Source organism: Lethenteron reissneri, chromosome 37 (assembly GCF_015708825.2).
Source record: "Lethenteron reissneri isolate LAM-NWPU_2019-01 chromosome 37, ASM1570882v1, whole genome shotgun sequence".
Lineage (NCBI taxonomy): Eukaryota > Metazoa > Chordata > Hyperoartia > Petromyzontiformes > Petromyzontidae > Lethenteron > Lethenteron reissneri.
This window is the reverse complement of record NC_083815.1, coordinates 12,625,629-12,647,361: the sequence shown is the minus strand read 5'-3', so window position 1 is coordinate 12,647,361 and position 21,733 is coordinate 12,625,629. Positions and strand designations below refer to the sequence as shown.

General features: G+C 52.0%; 1 protein-coding gene across 1 annotated transcript; it reads right to left on the bottom strand.

Annotated features, from left to right (window-relative positions):
• Nucleotides 1-380: 380 nt before the first annotated feature.
• LOC133351386 (uncharacterized) lies at nucleotides 381-20,198 on the bottom strand. Its single transcript, XM_061566537.1, has 6 exons — nucleotides 19,799-20,198; nucleotides 3,711-4,060; nucleotides 3,045-3,391; nucleotides 2,727-2,837; nucleotides 2,124-2,200; nucleotides 381-1,895 (listed from the first exon to the last, which is right to left on the bottom strand). The coding sequence occupies exons 1-6, from the start codon at nucleotides 19,888-19,890 to the stop codon at nucleotides 1,856-1,858; spliced, it is 1,017 nt and encodes a 338-aa protein (XP_061422521.1). The 5' UTR covers nucleotides 19,891-20,198; the 3' UTR covers nucleotides 381-1,855.
• Between the last annotated feature and the right edge of the window lie 1,535 nt (nucleotides 20,199-21,733).

Here is a 21,733-nt window from a genome sequence, read left to right as displayed (position 1 = left end):
GCATGATATTGTTATTTCCGAGACCAAGGTACTCTGCAAACCTTCTGGCTACTATAAAACGTTTGTTCATAAAGCCATCCAGATATATAAACATAACTTCAACCGAGATGGATACAAATGGAGCAGTCATTGAAAAGATGTTATTAACCAAGTAAAACCTTAACTGTTTATGGTTGTTTCCATCATATCTGCCGGGTACTAGCCTATTTTTCCGAGTTAATTTCTCCCCGAATCCCCAGCTTTCCACTTCCAGCCCCGCCCACTTCCCCCCCCCACCTCATGTCCTCTCTCCCCCGAACGCTCACGCAGCGCCCCCTCCCCCATACCCCCCCCTCTCTCTCTCCCCCCTTGCTGCTCCCCCTTTTCTTACCTATATAACCTCTTGCCACGGCAGCTCTCTCGCCCACTTCAGCAAATGTTTTCTTGCTGTGGTTGTCCCACCTGATGACGGACGCTTGTGTGGCGCCCGAAACTTCATGATTTATTTAATTTGATTTCTAACTACGTGACTTTACCGAAAGAACCAAAGAGTAAATGGATTCCTGCAGTCACGAAAGCTTCAAATCAAAATTCGTTAATACATCTTTAGTACCAGATATTAGTTTTTGTATTTTGTGTACTGTGCCAACTCTGATTCGGATATTTTGTTTTTCCAAATATCTGGCTAGTTGATGTTCGGTATTTTAGTAGTAGTAGATATTTTTGGGAAAAAAAAAAACATCCTAGTCAGATTTGGCATGGTACATAAAATACATAAACTAATATCTAGTACTGAAGATTTATTAACGAAGCATTCAACAGGTTTGCAACGGATTAATTGCACTTGTGCCAAATGCTATATTGGGCAGACATGACGAATCATCAGCACGACCAAAAGAACACAAAATAATATCAAATACTCCCAAATACAACTGTCAGCAGTGGCAGAATACGCATGCCAACAATGACACTCAAGTGATTCTGATCATTTCAAAGGTCTGTGCAAAACTAGTTACTACCTGCCAAGACTAATTAAATAATCCATCGAAATTGAGAAAAATAATTGTAAACATTCCGATAGCTACAGGCTTAGTGCTGCTAAGAAGCGAATCATCAAATAATACATTGTTTAAATGCATGTCTAGAGGTCACCATACATAAATGGGGATTACCTGTACACAGACAATAACACGTACTCATTGATTGCTCGCAAACTACAGGCAGTTCAAGAACAATGTGCATGCATAATGTGCACACAATGTATGTTGATAATTACCATATATATATATATAACGCAGCTGGCAATGGATACCCATTAAAATGTATATGCATTCATTAATCCCCACCACCCTTCGTACAAGAAGCACTCACAAGTGACGTCATCAACAAAACAGGTCGTAGCTTCATGATGATGAAGCTAGTTGTAATAACTGGTGAAACGTCGTACTCAGATTGTAAATGTTGTGGATTTGCTCTCCAACACACTGGTGTGCTGTACTAGTAACAAATTCGCATGTTCTGTTTACATGATAAACCAATTGGCTTTGTCGGGTGGTGGCGGGTTTAACGACAGATTTATATTTACGTGATCTAACCCAAAAAAAAACTATATTATGGATATTGGTCGCGAAAGCCTACAAGTTAGTATTACATGCACTATCAAAAGAGGGGCTATCCCAAACATCCGTCCGGATTGGAGAGGTTTTCCTCTCATGAGGGTCCATGTTGAGAATAGTCCACAGAGGAGGATGAGGAGCGATCTCCCAGAGTTCCTCAGCGGAAGAACCGTGTTCACAGGAGGTGCCGAACCAGCAGCACACTCAATCTCCCATCTCGCAGGCGGCGGGGTCGGGGTGGGGCGGACGCTCGTGCCTGTTTACCACGGTTGGTTGGCGCAAGGCGCAACGTTGATAAATCTGCGGAAGAAAAAAAGCGTCAAGCCGCACAGTCCGTTGGTAACCCTCCCTCCCATCTTTCCCACCTGGCACACGCAAGCTGAGTCAGCGCAGCAGGAGGGGAACGGCGCGGGGGTGAGGCCGAAAGAGGTCCCGTGTCCGTGCCTGGACGGGATGTGGCGCCGGGTGTGAACGGGGATGCTCTCGTGACCGTGCGTTCGTTTGTGTGTATGCGCGCGTGCGTCTCACCTGTGGCCGTCCTTCTGCTGCACGAACCCCGGTGGCTGTTGATTCTCATACAATGGGGAAGCATCTCCCTCCCGGGGCTGGGAGACATGTGAAGGAGACCGCCATGGACATTAGCTCGTCGAGAACGCCCGAGGCAAACGAGCGATTCGCTCGCACATCCGAAACCCATGCTCTGGGCTTCACAGCGAACACCTTAACATGGCTGTCATTTCACGTGTGTGTACGGATATGTTGGTACTTGTACGTGTGTGTATGTACGTGCAGAGCAGTAGTGTAGCGGATAGCGCACTGCTCTACTAACCCGGTGACCCGACTTCGATGGCCGCTTATGGACAATACCAGTGACGATTATCTGAATGGGTCCTGGGGCTTCCCGAAGTCGACTGAGCCTCAAATAAGTACTTTGTGAAGTGTGTCAACATTGTCATTGGGAAGACAAAGGCGGCCGGGCGTAGTGTTGGCCACCTACCCCCTTGTGTGCCACAATGACGGCCTTCATAGATGCTTGCTAACAGCACTTGCTCCAAAAGTCTTTTAGGCTCTGTAGGGGATCTGTCTTTTTTACAGTTCTGTATGTGTTTGCATATGCAAGTCACTCCCTACCGATTCATGGCCAAACTTCCAATCAGCTAGCCGTGGCTTGCTGGAAGTGCCCCGGTCAGTGTACAGCACACCACTTGCATCCACGACCGTGGTGTCCGGGTTCACGAGTTCCTGCAGTCGGGAGAATAGGAAATCAGCACGCGGTGAACATATGGACTCGGGCCACTTGCCCAAGTGCGATTCTTCACGACGTCCCGGTGATAGTTTGCCTCTCGAGAAGAAACATTAACTCACACTCATCAACGATACTGTGGCCTTGAAATAAAAAAAACATAAACATGCATATGTGTAATTGGCGAGATACAGAGTTATATTCACCATTTCGAGAGGTGGAGGGGCACAAGGGTCATCCTTGAGGAGGCCATCATCATCCGTATCGATGTGCGTGGAGTCTGTTAACATCTCGGACTCAGACTGTGGCAGGTAGCCACTGCTGCCCCCGCTGCTGGCGCCACTGCTGCTGCCGCTGCTGCTGTTGTTTTTGCAGAAGCTGCTACCACAGCCGACGTACATGTCGATGCTGATGCTGGCGTGGCTCGTGTGCACACTGTTGCTGCTTCCCTCGAAGAGCAGCGCGTCCGCAGTGTGGACGGGGTGGAAGCTCATCGCCTCATCCACGAGCTCGATCAGCGCATCCCGGTCTATCTCTCGCCGGGCGGTTGTTCCTGCGACAAAAGGACTACCCCCTCGTGACTCACGCGCACTCGCAGCGCCCGAGAAGGTGGCATCGCAGAACGACTTTCAAAACCGTTTGGACGAGAGCCTCTGTCCGCATTAAAGGCACTACTTCAACATGTCTTACCTTTATCCCGACCCTGATGCCTGTTGTATATTGGGAATTTGCATGTCTCTCTCCCTGTGGTCACGTATATTTTTCTCACGGTCCTCCGGTTTTTCCCTCCACATTTAGAATCAACATCACGTGTTTAGCAACACATTAGACTGGGCGAGTCTCTCACCGCGAGCCGAGCTCAATCCCCTCACCTGGTCTCCTACCCTTGCCAGACAAGTCCATCGTGCGCCTCCATCTGCCGAGCGCCTTCTGGACATCTCCTTCTTCCACGCTCTCCTTCTCCTCCTCCTTCCGCTCCTTGGCGGCATCGACCGCGGCGGCGTCCCGCCACAGCTCCTCCAGGACCTGGCGCGCCCTCACCTGGGTCTTGGCGAGCTTCCTCTGCGCCTTGAGGAGGGCTTTGTCCGCCGCCGACCGACGTGACCCCTTCCCACAAAAAACGCCCCAGCAGAACAGGCTGCTCTCCTCCTTCTCCGGCAGGTCGTCGTCGGGCGACAGGTTGTAACGCGTCGCAGTCGGAATGTGGTCAATGACCACTTGTCTGCAAAGGCAGACGGAGCGTAATTTGGGGTCACAGATGCTTTGCAACCGTCGCACCAACAGTCACGGGCTTCTGTCAACTTGCATTCACACTCGAGTCAAGTGAAATTAGAATCTTTATTTATATTGGAGGAATCCGATGAACTATGAAGCTATTTTGGGGCCGTCCATAAATGACGTCTCGCACCTAGGGGGAGGGAGTGGGGTCAGACATTTGTGACGATGTGTGACGAGGGGGGGAGGGGGTTTTGATAAATGTGACGTCACATCAAAATGCGCAACTTTAAATAAACTTAATTAAATAGAATTGTTATAACAACACTAATTTTGATTAATTTTCATTATTAACTATTCGATTATTTATATTTACTAAGGTCACCTTTTTATTTATTTCACTAGCGGTAAGTACCCGGCGTTGCTCGGGCAAAAAAGGAAGATACACACATGGACTTACACACAGACATTGACCCACACACATAGAAACACATCAACTTAGACGCACACACACATATATATGGTTAAATCCAGGAAACGATCGTTAGCAGGCCAACCTAAATGTTTCTAACCGGTGAAGATGTTCCATTAGGGGGGTGCACGTTTCGCAAGCGTAGAGAAGGGAGGGAATTACCGTGCCCGAGAAGACCTGGAGCTTCATGGAGCGAAAGACCAGGTAGCTTCCACACAGCGTAACACAGCCGATGAAAAGATAATGGCGCTCGACTGATTTGGAGTGAGACCTCTGCTGTTAAACCGGAGCCGGTCATGAGCACATTGGCCAGGTATGGGAATCTCGGCAATCTCTCCACAACTACTGCATCACCAATTGTGAGTTGTGGGGGTGGATTGTTCGATAGTACAAAATACCCAGGCAGGTGCTTAGTTTTGGTGGGGCTGATAGTAAGGCTCCACCTCTTAGTGGCAAGCTCCAGGTTCAACCGCAGTGAGCAGCAATCACCAGAGCATCGTCATACATAACATGGTTGAGCGATAGGGAGGCATCCCTTGACCGCACCCGGGCATCGATCAGCCTCCCATTGTATCTGTACCATATGGTAATTCCTCGGGAACAGCCATTGAAGGCTTCACGAACTACGTGGTCAAAAGATGTTAAATAATGTGGAGCCAGAGGACATCCCTGTTACACCCTAAGGTGTAGAGGGAATGGCTCTGACTGACGGCCATGTAGTTTTACGCGGGGCCGCTCACCATCATGAAGGTCCTTAAGGATCATGAGCAAAGTTTGAGGGACTCCGAAAGCATGAAGAACAACCCAGAGGCCAGGCCTACTGATGGTATCATAGGCCTTGAGCAGGTCAATAAAGCACATACATTCACTCACTCACATGCACACATGAAGCTACAGACACGCAAAAAAATGGACTTACACTGACTGACATGGAGCCATGCACACAAAGCGACTATCACAGACAGCCATGGACTGACACACACAGACATCGACTCACACACACAAACACATGGACTTACACACACATACATAGACTGACACACATTGCCCTACACACACATAGACATATGGACTGTGACACACAGACATCTACTTTAGATAAACACACATGGATTAACAAACACACATCGACACACATAGACACACAAACGCACATTGACTTACACACTCAGATGGAGCCATGCACACACATCGACTCACACACATGCATTGACGTACACACATCGAGTGAAACACAGACGTATGAACTAACACACACATGTGGACTAACACACACACAGCGACAGATACGCACACAAATGGACTGACACACACACACAAACACTTGTACGTACACACACACGGGGCGTTGTCCATTTGAAAAAGACAGATACACACATGGACCCACACACATAGAAACCCATCGACTTACACGCACACAAACACATGGACTTACACACACAGACATCGACTTTCGGCACACACATCTAGTTTCTGCACACGAACATTATAACAGTAATAGAGTATTAGGCAACTTATTAGTTGAATAATAGTAAAGAATGAAGCAGAGTTGCTATATGCACACAAACATTATCATTGTAATGTTTGTAAACGTATTTGTTTAATAATAGTAAACAATAAACCTGAGTTTTTAGCGAAAGATTGAATAAAATTGTACTTTACATTGGCGTGGTGACGCCTCGTCCCGTGCAGAGCCCGCGGCCTCGCCTAGATTGGCAAGCCGGAGGAGGTGAGACGTTGCCAGGCTGCGAGCTGGGCCGCTACCCCCGCCCCCCCCACCATCCCCCCGCCCTCGCCATAATAATACTATGTAACCGCTTTAATAATATAAAATTAATATCTAAGGACTTTATATGAGTAACTGCACGCATGGGGGGGGGGGGGGGGAACAGGACATCACACTGTGAAGATAAATCGGCAGCGTGATGTGTATATCTATTCCATGTTAAACGCGTAAAATAAAATGTCTCCCGTGAGCTGGAGCGAACGCGCATGACTTGGCAGGGTCCGCCCCCCCCCCACGCAATTGGCGTCACTTGGTACGGTCGATGTCGCGCAATAAGTAAATAATGAATAATAGAAACGGCACAAATGTGTTAATTAAACTACTTTAAAGTTTACGGACGGGAAAACGGAATAGCCTAAACCCACCACGGGGCTTAGGGCGTGCCGCCTGGAAAATTATTTCGGTCTTAAACCCCACCGTCCGAGAGCCAAATCCCCCGCAAGCGCGAGTGCGCGGAGACTTTTATATATAAGACTAGCGGAAGTACCCGGCTTTGCCCGGGTGAAAAATATATTTCTTAAAAACCTTACATATATATACACAGATACTAAGGTATTGTCAAAGCCCGGTGGGCCTGTTTGTACATTTCTCCACCAACAAATATATAAGAGGCTTTCACAAGTCCAAAAAGTTGTAGAAAGTGTGGGGTAAATAGTTGATGTCAAAATGTTTCCGAAAATTGCGGTCTCCCCCCCCCCCCCCCCTCAAAAAATATCTTTACCCCTCGTAGGTATATATACTAACAACACCTTACATACAACAGAGGAAGTGGTATCTATTGACTCTGTAGTAGTATCTACTGACTGTACCGTAGTATCTACTGAGCCAGTAGTAGCTACTGACTGTGTAGTAGTATTTAGTGACTGTAATAACTACTGACCATAGTAGTATTTACTGGGCCTACAGTAGTATCTACCGACTATATACTCGTAACGACTAACTGTATAGTATCTGCTGACTCTATAGTTGTGTAGGAGTGTTAAAGAGAGGGCCCGTTATGCATGGCAGCCTATGGAAAACAAACACAGTGGGCGGGGCTACGTAAGTGCACGAGGAGGTGCCCTCTACGACGTCCGAGCCAGACACCCTGGGGGGGGCTGGTTCGAACGTTATGATCCCCCGGGGCCCCACCCCTCAGGGAGGGGTTGGGTATAAAAGGGGATGTTCAAAGGGCTCGAGTCAGTTATGTTTAAGCTAAGGGAAGAAGACTGAAGACGTCTTAGATAGAGCCCTGGACTCCCCTAGTTCGATGTCCTTTTCAGGGCCGGACAGGACTGAGCCAGCGGCGTGGTCCCGAAAGCCAGAGCCGGTGCTCTTGTAAGAGCTGGTCTGGAACTCCGGGTACCGGGCCCGACTTACCAGTGTCGGGCCAGTTAGCCTCCCCTAGCCCATTAGTGGAGGATTCGGGGCTAGGACAGAGTTAGCTAGGGGTGTATCCCGAGTTATACGGGTGAGGGGGCCGATACCCCCTCGAGAGTGTATATGCCCTCTGTCATACTGTGAAATAAATATACGTGTGCCTCAACCTCGGCGTCAAGCGTCTTCACCGGTACTTCAACTGGTGTCAGAAGTAATTCGAACATGGACACGCGGAAAACAGCGCGGGCCAAAGTACCGCAGGAGGAAGACACTGCCGAGATCGTCGAGCCCGAGACGGCTCCACAAGACATGGTGCAGCCGGGGCCTGACGCCTCCTTACCGGGGCATCGGAATGAAGAGGGGCCGCAGCCAGACGCATTACGGCTGGCTCACGGGAGGCTGGCGGAGCTGCTGTATGCCGCTGCCGCCACGCTGGAGACCATCACGCGATTGGGGGCCGGTGATCCAACACGGGGCGAGGCGAGCCAACGACCAGGGCGCCTTCCCGCCATTTCGGAGCAGTCCGAATTTGAAATTCCCGCCATCGACGCTACAGCTGTTCAGGGCGTGGCCAGCCTGAACATCCGCTCCGACATCGCCGTCGCTGGAGCTGCAGCGTCATCACCGCCGGAGGGTGCGTCATCACAACCGCGACAGGCGATCCCATCGGCCGTTCGCACCAACGCACAGCCGAGTGGTGGTGACATCTGCCTGCGGGAGTCTACAACAACCGCTGCGCTTCATCAGAGACTGCCCCCGCTGAAGGAGTTAATCGGCGCGGAGGGGGACCGACGTTTCTTCGCCCATCAGGAGATGGCGAAATGGTCCGATGAGGAGGCTCTCTGCGCGCTGCCGGCGCTCCTCGACGGCGACGCGCTCGCCGCACTCACATCGGCGCCGAGAGAGAAGCGGTCTACGTTACCGATGGCGCTACAGCTGCTGGGCGGGGTCTATGGACCATCAGCCGAATGCCGACAGCAATTTTACGACCGAAAGCGGGGTGAGAAGGAGTCGCCCCTAGCATTCCGGACGAGCCTCCTGGCGATGGCTAAGTCGGCCTTCCCTCGTATGGACGACGACGGCGTCGACGCTATGGTCACGGAGAAAATCCTCCTCCTGGCAGACGACCTTGACATCGCTGTCGTCGCGCAGGAGGACGCGTAAATGACATCGCTCCAGGCGGCGCGGCTCCTCCACGCAAACCTCCTGTCGCTCCGGCGGAAAGCCAGCAGGGCATCGGCGGGGCGTGCGGTGGCTGCAGTCACCCTTCCGACGGAGGAGCTCTACGCCGTCGACCACCGACGGCAACAGGCGACGGGAGCACGGTCGGGCCGGGACGGGTCGGGCCGTTCCGACCATCCGTCACCTCCGACGGCGCTCCCGCGGTGTTTTAACTGCGGCGTCCGGGGCCACGTCGCCTCGGGGTGCCGCTCTCCTCGTCAGCGCGGGACGACACCTCAACGGGACGACGGGCCTCATCACAAGCTCCACCATCATAACCCGGCGAGTCGCGGCACCCCACATGTTTGGCCCACGCACACGCCCGTCACGCACTCAAACACCGCAACGAGAGGGGGGCCGATATCGCGCACCATCGCACCATCACGCACCACTCTGGGTACTCATATCGAACCCGGCCAGTGGTCCGTGCTGGCCGATCGTGTGGTAGCCGCATCGTCGGGGTCGTCGGCCGTTGTGGGGCACATCGACGGGGTTGAAGTGCGCATCCTGGTCGATACGGGAGCATCAGCGACCATTATTTCGGAGTTAATATACAATATTCTCCCTGTCCAGAGCCGTCCTTTGATGCCTGTTAACGTACCATTCTATGCGGCTAACGGGGGCTCACTTGGCATCATCGGACAAATTCGGGCCCAAATTTGTGTTGGGGAAATTAAATTGTCTGGGCCGATTTTTGTTTCCTCCTCGCTGGCGGTTCCGTGCCTGCTGGGGACAGACTTCCTGGCCAAAATGCCGATTAGGATATTAATCGACCAGGGATGCATTGAGCTCCCGTCGGGCAGACGCATGGCGTTTTTGCCATCACCCGTTACGACTCGGACGGCGTTCGCGACGGTGCCGGCATTCGTAGAGAGAACGGTGCGCGTCCCTCCAGGGGCACAAATGTTGATTCCCTTGAAACTTCGGCGACCCTTCGCTAAGGGTATTGCGGCCCAAGGGGTTCTGCTGGGGCCGTCTAGGGCCGGGGTTAGTGGACCTCATTTACTTCCGGCCCAGACCATAGTAAGAGGGGACGGTGAACCCTTCATCGCGGTCCTCAATGTGGGCTCGCAGACGGTGGTGGTCCCACAGGGGACCGTGCTTGCTCACGCAACGCCGGTGCCATGTGAGGAACCCGTCGCAAATCACGTCAGCGTTGTCCCTGCGCCGCGACCGCATTCGGACAGCGATGAAGGGTGGCTCGAGGCGCTTTGTGCGGGATCGACGGACCTGTCAGATTCAGAGCGTCAACAACTTAAAACACTACTGCGGGAATTTTCCGACGTTTTTAGTCGGAATAAATACGATTTGGGTTGTACTCACCTGCTGCGTCACCATATTGACACGGGTGACAGCGCGCCAATTCGCCAAAATCCGTTTCGGTTGAGTCCCGCCGAAAAGGACCATGTCAAATCGGCTGTTGATGACATGTTGGCCGCCGACATCATTTCTCCTTCCACCAGCCCTTGGGGAGCGCCGATCGTCCTGGTTAAAAAGCAGGACGGTTCGTTGCGGTTTTGCGTTGATTTCCGGCGCCTTAACAAAATTTTGGTTGCCGACGCATACCCGCTCCCTCGGATGGATGAATCGCTGGACGCCTTGGCGGGAGCGCGATTCTTTTCCACACTGGATTTACTTTCGGGATTCTGGCAGCTTCCTCTGGACGATGATTCAAAGCCTAAAACTGCTTTCCGTACACCGCACGGCCTGTTCCAATTCAACCGGTTGCCGATGGGCTTACACTCAGCGCCGGCAACTTTCCAGCGTTTGATGGAATTGGTTTTGGCTGGATTGCAATGGGAGTCGTGCCTCATTTATTTGGATGACGTTATCGTCTTTGGTAAAACTTTTGACGAACATCTCCAGAGGTTGCGGGCGGTTTTCCTAAAGATGCGGGCTGCTAATTTGAAATTCAAACCCCAAAAATGCCATTTGTTGCGCGATTCGGTGCGTTATTTGGGGCACATCGTGGGACGCTCAGGTATTGCTACCGATCCCGCCAAAACGCAGTGTGTCAGCTCCTGGCCGACTCCCACCTCGGTGGGAGAGGTCAGGAGTTTCATTGGATTCGCGTCGTATTACCGACGGTTCGTCGCTGATTTTGCGACAATTGCCAAACCCCTGCACGCTTTAACATCTAAAGGGGTTCGGTTCCACTGGGGTCAAGAGGAGGAGGCTGCTTTCTGCTCCCTTCGGGACGCCCTGGTAAAAGCCCCTCCCTTGGTTTACCCCGATTTTTCTAAGCCCTTTTTGCTCGACACCGATGCGAGCAACACGGGTATTGGGGGTGTGCTTTCCCAGGTGGTTGATGGCGTGGAACGGGTGGTCGCGTACGGTAGTCGGGTGTTGTCTCCTGCGGAGCAAAGATATTGTGTCACCCGTAGGGAACTGTTGGCAATTGTCTATTTCATCCAACAGTATCGCCCATATCTGTACGGTCGGCATTTCACCGTCCGCACAGATCATGCGGCACTATAGTACGCCCTGCGAGTTCAACAACCATCGGGACAGTTGTCTCGATGGTTGGAGGTTCTCCAGGACTTTGATTTTGAAACCACCTACCGTAAGGGCGTTCGCCACACGAATGCGGACGCTCTGTCGCGCATGCCAACCACCTCGGAATGTGCATGCCTCCTGGGGTCGGGACGTTGCAGGCCTTCAGGGGACGCATCGGTTCCGGTCTTGGCAGCCACCGACGACGACGAAACATTAATTACTAATTCGATCGAACAACAGGGAAGAGATTCCCTGTTGGGGTTGCCCGTCACTGAATGGGGGCGCCTCCAGATGGAGGATACCTCCCTCCTCGGGTGGCGTCGTCGCGTCGGGCGTGCTGGGCGTGTGAAGGGTGATTCGGATGCATGGGAAATGGTGCAAGGTCTGCTGATGCATTGGGACGGGAAATCCCAGCGACATCGGCTGGTGGTCCCTTCTGGGTTGCGAGGCAAGGTGGTGTGGGCCGCGCATGAGCGCCTATTACACCTGGGGACCCAAAAGACTCTTGCACTGCTACAACTTGATTTATTTTGGCCTGGCATGACGAGGGATGTTGGGGATCTATTGGGATCATGCCCTCGGTGTGCGCAACGGAAACCGCCGGCGCGGGAGTCTAACCCGCCCTTACAATCGATCAAAGTGTCCAGAATAAATGAGCTTGTCGCGCTGGACATTTTGGGCCCATTTCCCACCACCCCCAGGGGCAATAGGTATTTGTTGACTGGTGTCGAGTATTTTACACGCTGGCCTATGGCCTGGCCCCTTGCCAACCAGTCGGCAGCAGCCATCGTGGAGGCCTTTGTTCAGGGATACGTCCTGGACAAAGGTGCTCCGGAGCGGCTGCTAACCGACCAGGGCAGAAATTTTTCCGGTAAATTACTTAAACAAGTCTGTGAGCTCCTAGGCACGAAGAAAATTCGTACCTCCCCGTATCACCCGCAAACTGACGGGATGGTCGAGCGCCTGCATCGCACCATTACGTCAATGATGTCACAGCAGGTCTCGGACTCACAGACTGACTGGGACCTGCATATTCAAGGGGTCTTGGCGGCATACCGGATGGCACCCCATGCAGCTACGGGATTTTCCCCCTTTTACCTCATGTACGGTCGCGAACCCGACCCGCCTGTTCGCGCCCAGCTGCAGATCCCCGAGCCGCAAGGGAAAACTAAATTGGCTGACCACGTCAAATTTAATCTGGCCAAATTAACAGAGGCGCGGGATGCTGCAATGCTAAACTCGGACCTCCGTCAAAAGGCGAATGAGCGCCTCAGGCTGGGTCGGGCGCACATGATACAGTGGAAGCCGGGGGACAAGGCATGGCTGCACTGTCCCCAAGTGCCACTGGCTACCTCCTCTAAGCTCGTGCGGCCGTGGCGGGGCCCTGTGGAGGTGGTCGAAGTTTTGCGACCACAGTGCGTGCGCATTAAATGGGGGAAGCGGCGATGGTTCGTGCACCCCTCTAGGTTAAAACCCTTCGTTGCGGTACACAAACCCACTTCACACATGCGTGGCCAAACGTGTGGGGGGTCGACCGACTCATTGGGTCCGTCTCCGTCGTTCTCACCTAATGCCTTGCCGGCTGTGCCACCTCCAGGTGCATCAGGACTGACGGGCTCACGCCCGACCACCCCTCCTGGGGATACCGACGGTCGCGCGGCATCGGATGAGGACTCACTCCGGGACGGTCAATTGCCACCTGACGGTCCGCCACCCGGGGTTACCCCGTGTGAGGGGCCCGCGGCAAGGACGCGCGCAAAAATGCGCAGACTGTTATGAGGCCGGAAGATGTGTACATAGGTTGTGTTCATCGTGTGTTGTGTGGGTGGTGTGTTCCCTGCCCATTGAATGTACATATGTTGGGTTCATTGTGTGTTGTGTGGGTGGTGTGTTCCCTGCCCATTGAAATGTACATACGTTGGGTTCACCTGGTGTTGTGTGTATGGTGGGTTCCCTGCAAATTGTATATAGGTTGTTTTTTTTACGGAATTCGTATTTTTTCAAAGGGGGGGGGGGGGGTGCGTCGGGTTGTTTTCTCTTCTTGCTGTTGCATTTTGTTGTGTTCTTGTTGCTGTTCTTGTTATTGTTGAAAAATAGTGAGGCACACGCGCGGTCAAGGTGTAAATGCACTTTTATTGTCATTTTTGTATGTTGGCAGCCGGGACGGCTGCAAGCTATGCGGGGAGGGGGGGGGGGTGATGTAGGGGTGTTAAAGAGAGGGCCCGTTATGCATGGCAGCCTATGGAAAACAAACACAGTGGGCGGGGCTACGTAAGTGCACGAGGAGGTGCCCTCTACGACGTCCGAGCCAGACACCCTGGGGGGGGCTGGTTCGAACGTTATGATCCCCCGGGGCCCCACCCCTCAGGTAGGGGTTGGGTATAAAAGGGGATGTTCAAAGGGCTCGAGTCAGTTATGTTTAAGCTAAGGGAAGAAGACTGAAGACGTCTTAGATAGAGCCCTGGACTCCCCTAGTTCGATGTCCTTTTCAGGGCCGGACAGGACTGAGCCAGCGGCGTGGTCCCGAAAGCCAGAGCCGGTGCTCTTGTAAGAGCTGGTCTGGAACTCCGGGTACCGGGCCCGACTTACCAGTGTCGGGCCAGTTAGCCTCCCCTAGCCCATTAGTGGAGGATTCGGGGCTAGGACAGAGTTAGCTAGGGGTGTATCCCGAGTTATACGGGTGAGGGGGCCGATACCCCCTCGAGAGTGTATATGCCCTCTGTCATACTGTGAAATAAATATACGTGTGCCTCAACCTCGGCGTCAAGCGTCTTCACCGGTACTTCAGTTGTATCCACTGACTATAGTAGTAACTACAAAATCTATAGCAGTATCTACTCAAATTTCGATTTAAAGCTTTCGTGACTGCAGGGATTCATCTTCTTGTTTCTTTCGGTAAAGTCACGTAGAAGGGAAGTAATAAAATAATAAAAATAAAACATAATAAAACAATTCTCACGACGTTTCGGCTACAACGCAAGCAGCCGTCTTCAGGTGAAGAATCCTCATTCTTCACCTGAAGACGGCTGCTTGCGTTGTAGCCGAAACGTCGTGAGAATTGTTTTATTATGTTTTATTTTTATTATTTTATTACTTCCCTTCTACGTGACTTTACCGAAAGAAACAAGAAGGAGTATCTACTCACTCTATAATAGTATCTACTGACTCTAGTAGCTACTCACCGTAGCAGTATGTACTGACTGTATAGTAGTATATACTGACTGTAGCAGTATTGACTGACTGTAGTGGTATATACTGACTGTTTTAGTATTTACTATAGCGGTATCTACCAACTCGATAGCAGTATCTACTATCACTACAGCAGTGTATACCGACTGAGGTCGTACCTGCTATCACTACAGCAGTGCATACTGCTGTGTTGGTACCTGTGAAGTATGGGAATTGACGGCAGGAACTTCTTGACGGGAACACACTTTTTATTAAATCTTTACGTGTCAAAATACAACGTGTAGTCTCCTTTCTTCCGACTTCACACTCCACTACTCTCGTGTAAACTCTAGGCCTCTGGCTACACACGATACCCTTCACTCGTGTAGACCCTACGCCTCTGGCTACACAATACACTCAACTCGTGTAGACCCTATGTCCCTGGCTACACAATACACTCGACTCGTGTAGACCCTACGCCTCTGGCTACACAATACACTCGACTCGTGTAGACCCTATGTCCCTGGCTACACACACTGCATTCGGCTCGTGTAGACCTTATGCCTATGGCTACACACACTACACTCGCCTCTGGGTTACACAGAGTCCCGGTCCCGTTAGGACAGCGGGACTAGGTACCGCAGGGCCCTAGGTCTTCATCCCCGTCTTCATTCTTCGCTGGTTACACACTGCCCTCACGCCTGTGTGCATCCCCTTTTATAGCCCCTGCTCACGAGAGGCGGAGCTGATGCGTACTTCAACGTGAGCATCGCTCCTTAATGAACCAATCACGACGCACTCTCTCTACGATCCGTTTTCCCCAGCGCGTGTTAACACTCCTCCACCAATCACACCGCGCTGCCACCCGATCACTCCCTCTCAGCACGTCACCCGTCCACAGCCAATCAGTACCCCGTAACCCACGACCCCGCGCTGACCCCTGATCCTCCACCGTCAGCGCACTTCACCACCTACACAGCCAATCATTACGCGCTGGCATACGATCTCTAATCCCAGCGCGTATCACCTCTACATCACCCCCTCCCACATAGCTTGCAGCCGGCCCGGCTGTTAACCAACAACACAACCTAACGTCAATGCAGTAACAAAGAAACTCCACCTCTCAGTGTGCCCCGTAACGCAACAACAACAACACAACACAACACTTAAATATGAAGCAATATACAGCCCGACGAACAACACAATAAAAGCGAACACCGGAAACCGAACGCGCCAAGTGTCTCTGTGACTAAACGCAGTGCCGAGGCGCTCCGGCTGCCTCGACTCCTCACGTGGCAGGTCACACAAAGTAGCGCGACCTAGCGCGAGTCCGTCTGGCCGGTCCGTCGTATGGGACGGGACGTTGGCGACCGTCCGGTGGCTCCGGCCGCTCAAGATCCGGCCGCCGGTGGTCGGCAGCTGTCAGTTCCGAGACACCGGGGTTTGCAGGGACGACTTGGGGCCTTGGTCGTCGTCCAGCCGAGGTCCCATGGCGCGCTGACGTGGGGCGCGGCAACCAGAGGCCACGTGGCCCCGGAGGCCGCAGTTATAGCAGGTGATGACAGTCGTCGGAGATCTCGGTTGCTCCAGCTTGCGGGCCGCTCGCAGAGGCGAACGACCCCCCGATCTCCAGTCCCCCGGTCGTCCCGCGATGAACGCCTCCTCTCGTGGGCTGACGACTTGGGGCACGGTGACAACTGGGCCCGGAGTTGAGGCCACGGCAGCGTTGCAGACGACTCCCTGTTTACGTTGAAGGACCTCGTGCGCTTGTATGCTTGTGGCGACCCGTAAGGATGAAATATCGGTCTCATCGGCCGTGTTGATGGGGACCCCCAGGTCCTGCGCCAACTTGAGCAGCTGCTCCAAAACCATGGCATCTTGGCCCTCCTCGTCCATACGAGGGAACGCGGCGTCGGCGAGAGCAAGCAACGCCGTGCGGTAGGCGAGCACGGTCTCCGTGTCCGCCTTCCGTCTTGCATAAAAATGATGGCGGCACGCGGAGGGAGGACCATAGACCTTGGCCATGAGAGCCAGCGCATCTTTGAGCGTGGAGCGGTCCGACCTGCGTGCGGACGTGAAGGCCGCGAGCGCGTTGTCATCCAGCATGGCAGGCAGTGCCCGCAGTGCCGTAGCGTCGGACCAGGCGGACATCTCCTGATGCGCCAAAAATCTGCGCTGAAATTGGCTCCAATCCCCGCCTTCCGCCTTGAAGGCTGACAACGTGGGAAGGCGCTGCTGAAAAATGAAGTCGTCCTCCTCCTCGTGCTTCCTCTCTGCCGCCCCGCCGGTGTGTAAGATGGCGGCCCCATCGGCGGGTGTGTGATGGCGGTCCGCCGCGCGCGTTGGTGACGTCAGCGGGCGCGCATGGAGAACCGCTGCCACGTGGTGATGGCCGTTCCCGCCAAAAGTCGGTGCAGATGAAATGGCGGCCATCGCCAAATCGTTTTGGCGGGAATCTGCAGGGCGACCCTGCAGAACGTCGGCCGCCGTTCCCGCTCCTCCCGACGAGCTGATCTCCGCCAAGATGGACGTGGCGGCGAGCAGCAGCTCCGCCAGACGGGAGTGCGCTTCGCGAAGCACGGCGTCAGTCCCCCGTGGCTCGTCCGGCGCCGTCGGCGGATCCTGCCCCGTGGGCAACTTCTCTTCCTCACCCCCCGATGCCAGTTGACCCGCGTCGTCGAGGTTGTCCCCGTGGTCAATCCCGTGGGTCCGACGGTTCCTCCTTGTATCCATGCTTGGAAGACCGTTTCACTTCTGACGCCAGTTGAAGTATGGGAATTGACGGCAGGAACTTCTTGACGGGAACACACTTTTTATTAAATCTTTACGTGTCAAAATACAACGTGTAGTCTCCTTTCTTCCGACTTCACACTCCACTACTCTCGTGTAAACTCTAGGCCTCTGGCTACACACGATACCCTTCACTCGTGTAGACCCTACGCCTCTGGCTACACAATACACTCGACTCGTGTAGACCCTATGTCCCTGGCTACACAATACACTCGACTCGTGTAGACCCTACGCCTCTGGCTACACAATACACTCGACTCGTGTAGACCCTATGTCCCTGGCTACACACACTGCATTCGGCTCGTGTAGACCTTATGCCTATGGCTACACACACTACACTCGCCTCTGGGTTACACAGAGTCCCGGTCCCGTTAGGACAGCGGGACTAGGTACCGCAGGGCCCTAGGTCTTCATCCCCGTCTTCATTCTTCGCTGGTTACACACTGCCCTCACGCCTGTGTGCATCCCCTTTTATAGCCCCTGCTCACGAGAGGCGGAGCTGATGCGTACTTCAACGTGAGCATCGCTCCTTAATGAACCAATCACGACGCACTCTCTCTACGATCCGTTTTCCCCAGCGCGTGTTAACACTCCTCCACCAATCACACCGCGCTGCCACCCGATCACTCCCTCTCAGCACGTCACCCGTCCACAGCCAATCAGTACCCCGTAACCCACGACCCCGCGCTGACCCCTGATCCTCCACCGTCAGCGCACGTCACCACCTACACAGCCAATCATTACGCGCTGGCATACGATCTCTAATCCCAGCGCGTATCACCTCTACACCTGCTATGATTACAGCAGTGCATACTGCTGTGTTGGTACCTGCTATGATTACAGCAGTGCATACTGCTGTGGTGGTATCTGCTATGATGAGAGGAGTACATATTGTGGTGGTGGTACCTGGTATGATAACAGCAGTGCATATTGACTGTACTCATCATTCACCCTCACCATTCACCACTCACAACTCACCCTTACCACTCATCCTCACCACTCACCACTCCCACTCACTATTCACCATTCACCCTCACAACTCACCACTCACCAACCTCCCTCACCAATCACACCCTCACCAATTACCACTCACCCTCACTGCTCACTCTCACCGCTCACCACTCACCCTCACCACTCAACCTCACCCTCACCCCTCACTAATCACCACTCACAACCGCCACTCACCCTCCCCACTCACCCTCACTACTCACCAATCACCACTCACCCTCACCACTTGCCACTCACCCTCACCACTCACCACTCATCCTCACCATTCACCCTCACCACTCTCCCTCACCACTCACCAGTCATGCTCACCACTCACCATCACTACTCACCACTCACCCTCAACACTCACCCTCACCGCTCACCACTCACCCTCACTACTCACCCTCACCACTCATCCTCACCAATCACACCCTCACCAATTACCACTCACCCTCACTGCTCACCCTCACCCTCACTACTCACCCTCACCACTCATCCTCACCAATCACACCCTCACCAATCACCACTCACCCTCACCACTTGCCACTCACCCTCACCACTCACCACTCACCCTCACCATTCACCCTCACCACTCTCCCTCACCCTTACCACTCATCCTCACCAATCACACCCTCACCAATCACCACTCACCCTCACCACTCTCCCTCACCACTCACCAGTCATGCTCACCACTCACCATCACTACTCACCACTCACCCTCAACACTCACCCTCACCGCTCACCACTCACCCTCACCACTCACCCTGACCACTCACCACTCATCCTCACCAATCACACCCTCACCAATCACCACTCACCCTCACTGCTCACCCTCACTGCTCACCCTCACCACTCACCCTCACAACAACCACTCACCCTCACTACCAAAAACTACACATGTGTTAGTCCCTGGGTAGTGTTATTTTCTATACGCTGACATCTCAAAAGTTACAAATTGGAGAAAATTCCCCTCAAACTTAGTTTTTGAGATACAGACAGTGACCAAAATTTTAATCGTAAAAATATATATATTTTTTTACCAAAAACTACACATGTGTTAGTCTCTGGGTAGTAAGTGTTATTTTCTTACGCTGACATCTCAAAAGTTACAAATGGGATAAAATTCCCCTCAAACTTAATTTTTTTTGACACGGACAGTGATATTTACAAATGGACCTATTTTGCTAGGAGAAAACGTGTGCATTTGTGTAATTCTTTCGTTTATATAAAGTTCTGGTCACAAAAGCAACATGTATGGGGAATAATAGTCATCTTATATACTTAGGAGGCTTAAGCAATATAAAAATAACACTTTTTACCCAGGGAAAAATCGTGGTGCATAGTGTATATTTACTATCATCAAACATAACTTAATCCCTAACATCTTTTAATATATAAGAGTGATACAAAATAGTAAACATAAATATTTAAATGTTTTAACTGAGCTGTGAAGTTGCGTGACTAACCTCGTAGCTTTTCGACGGGAATAAGAATCTCCGCGATTGTTTGAAGATATCGGGGAGGGTGGGGGGAAGGTAAACACGCCCACTCGTGACATCCCCCCCCCCACCGAACACGGAGCAACGCCGCGAGTGTGTGCGAGTCTGAGCGTGTGAGTCTGTCTGAGTGTGTGCGAGTCTGAAAGTGTGAGAGCGAGTGTATGTGTGAGTCTGAGTGTTAGAGTGAGTCTGTGTGTGTGAGTCTGAGTGTGAGAGTGAGTTTGTGTGTGAGTGTGAGTGTATGTGTGTGTGTGAGAGTGAGTGTATGTGTGTGAGTCTGAGAGTGTGAGAGTGGAGTGTATGTACAATAATACTGTCTAATCGCTATAATTTTATTATCTACCGACCCTATAATAGTAATTGCACACATTGGGGTGGAAGGGGAGTGAAGAGGACGTGAAACTTTGATGAATTTACCTCAGAGTCGCGTGTTAATGCGTGCGCATATTTGTAACGGGAATTAAAAATGGCGTCCACCCCGCAGCGAAGTTGTTGCTACCCGTTGCCAGGGGCAACCGCCGTGGTCCGCGCCGGCCGGCAATATTAAATAAATAAATAACTAAATAAAGAGCAATCGCACTAAATCGATAATCGGTCCGATTTAAAGTTTAGAGACGAAAAATCGGAAATGCCTAAGTTTACCGCGGGCCGGGGGCGTGCCCACCTGCAAAATGTAATCTCGGCGAACCCCACGGTCCGAGAGCTAAATCCCCCGGAAGGGAGCGTACGCAGACGGACAAACAGACAGACAGACAGATAGACAGACAGAGAGACAAAAAATGAATTATATAGGTTAGATGAAGGAGCATTTTGATTCTCCATGGGAAAATGGAGAAACATAAATTAATAAAAAATTTGAATTATTGTTAATAAACATTTTGATTCTAATGATTCGACCAGGACTTTTCATTCTGTGGAATGAATATGTGATTGTAATAATTGTACTCTCCATTCTGCTTCTGTCTACTACAAAATTTCAACTATTTTTTATAGTTATAATTACCTAAAAAAATGTATGATCATAAGAAAATTTCAATATAATATTCTGAACATCTGCAGTTTTATTTAGGCGTTGAATATTTGTAAGTTAATTTTATGCTAAGTTTCAGCTTTCTAATGCCTCCTTTTAAATGTTTCTCCTATAAGTGCAGCGCCACGTAAAATACGCACTACAATGACAATAGTTTAAAGTGATTTGAAGCATGTTTTAGTTTCAAAATGTAAATATGGTTGGGGAGGGGCAGAGCCTAGTGACGTCATATTTGAGGGGGGTCTGACTTTCTGTGACGCCGTGTGACGAGGGGGGGGGGGGGGCAAAAATCGCCCAAAATCGCGTGACGTCATTTATGGACGGCCCTATTCACAGATGTCTAGTTGGGGGTTGCTCAAAAAGTTACAACAATACAAAAACACGATAGGAGTGCAGAGTACAGGAAAGGTAAGCAAATCACTTCAAAAATATATACAAATGAAACTCAACTAGGTTCATCCTACCAGGTAAAGCCCACAGAGCTATTAGCTTTTTTTCAGAAGCCAGATGGCCACAAATGGTAGAGGGTACGTCGGGATAAGAGGGGATGTCGGCAGGAGGAGTAGATGAGAGAGAGCAGCTGATGATGAGGAGAGAGCAGTGCATGAGGAGGATGAGAGAGAGTTGCGTGTGAAGGAGGGATTGGAGGACTGGAACGCTTTGCCTGTCTCCGGGTGTTGGTGCGGAGTGTTCGCTCCCAAGAGAAAAGCAACCTCTGTCTGCCTCCTGTGTCTCTGTTGTGTCCACGTGTCTCCCTCACGGTCTGTATCAATGTCCCTCTGAAAGCAACGAGCGATCTGACGAAGGCCTCGGCCACAACACAGGCGGCGTGTGCCGTGTCCAGGGCCGTCGTCTCCCTCGCCCGCTGCACA

What these genes read in the sequence shown, in the direction of transcription:
- LOC133351386 (XM_061566537.1), bottom strand. Translation starts at nt 19,890, where the DNA reads ATGTCACGAGTGGGCGTGTTTACCTTCCCCCCACCCTCCCCGATATCT. An exon ending in TGGCAAGGGTAGGAGACCAG is followed by an intron (nt 3,392 to 3,710) that starts GTGAGGGGATTG and finishes CTTTTGTCGCAG; the next exon opens with GAACAACCGCCCGGCGAGAG. An exon ending in GGAAGTTTGGCCATGAATCG is followed by an intron (nt 2,201 to 2,726) that starts GTAGGGAGTGAC and finishes CATGTCTCCCAG; the next exon opens with CCCCGGGAGGGAGATGCTTC.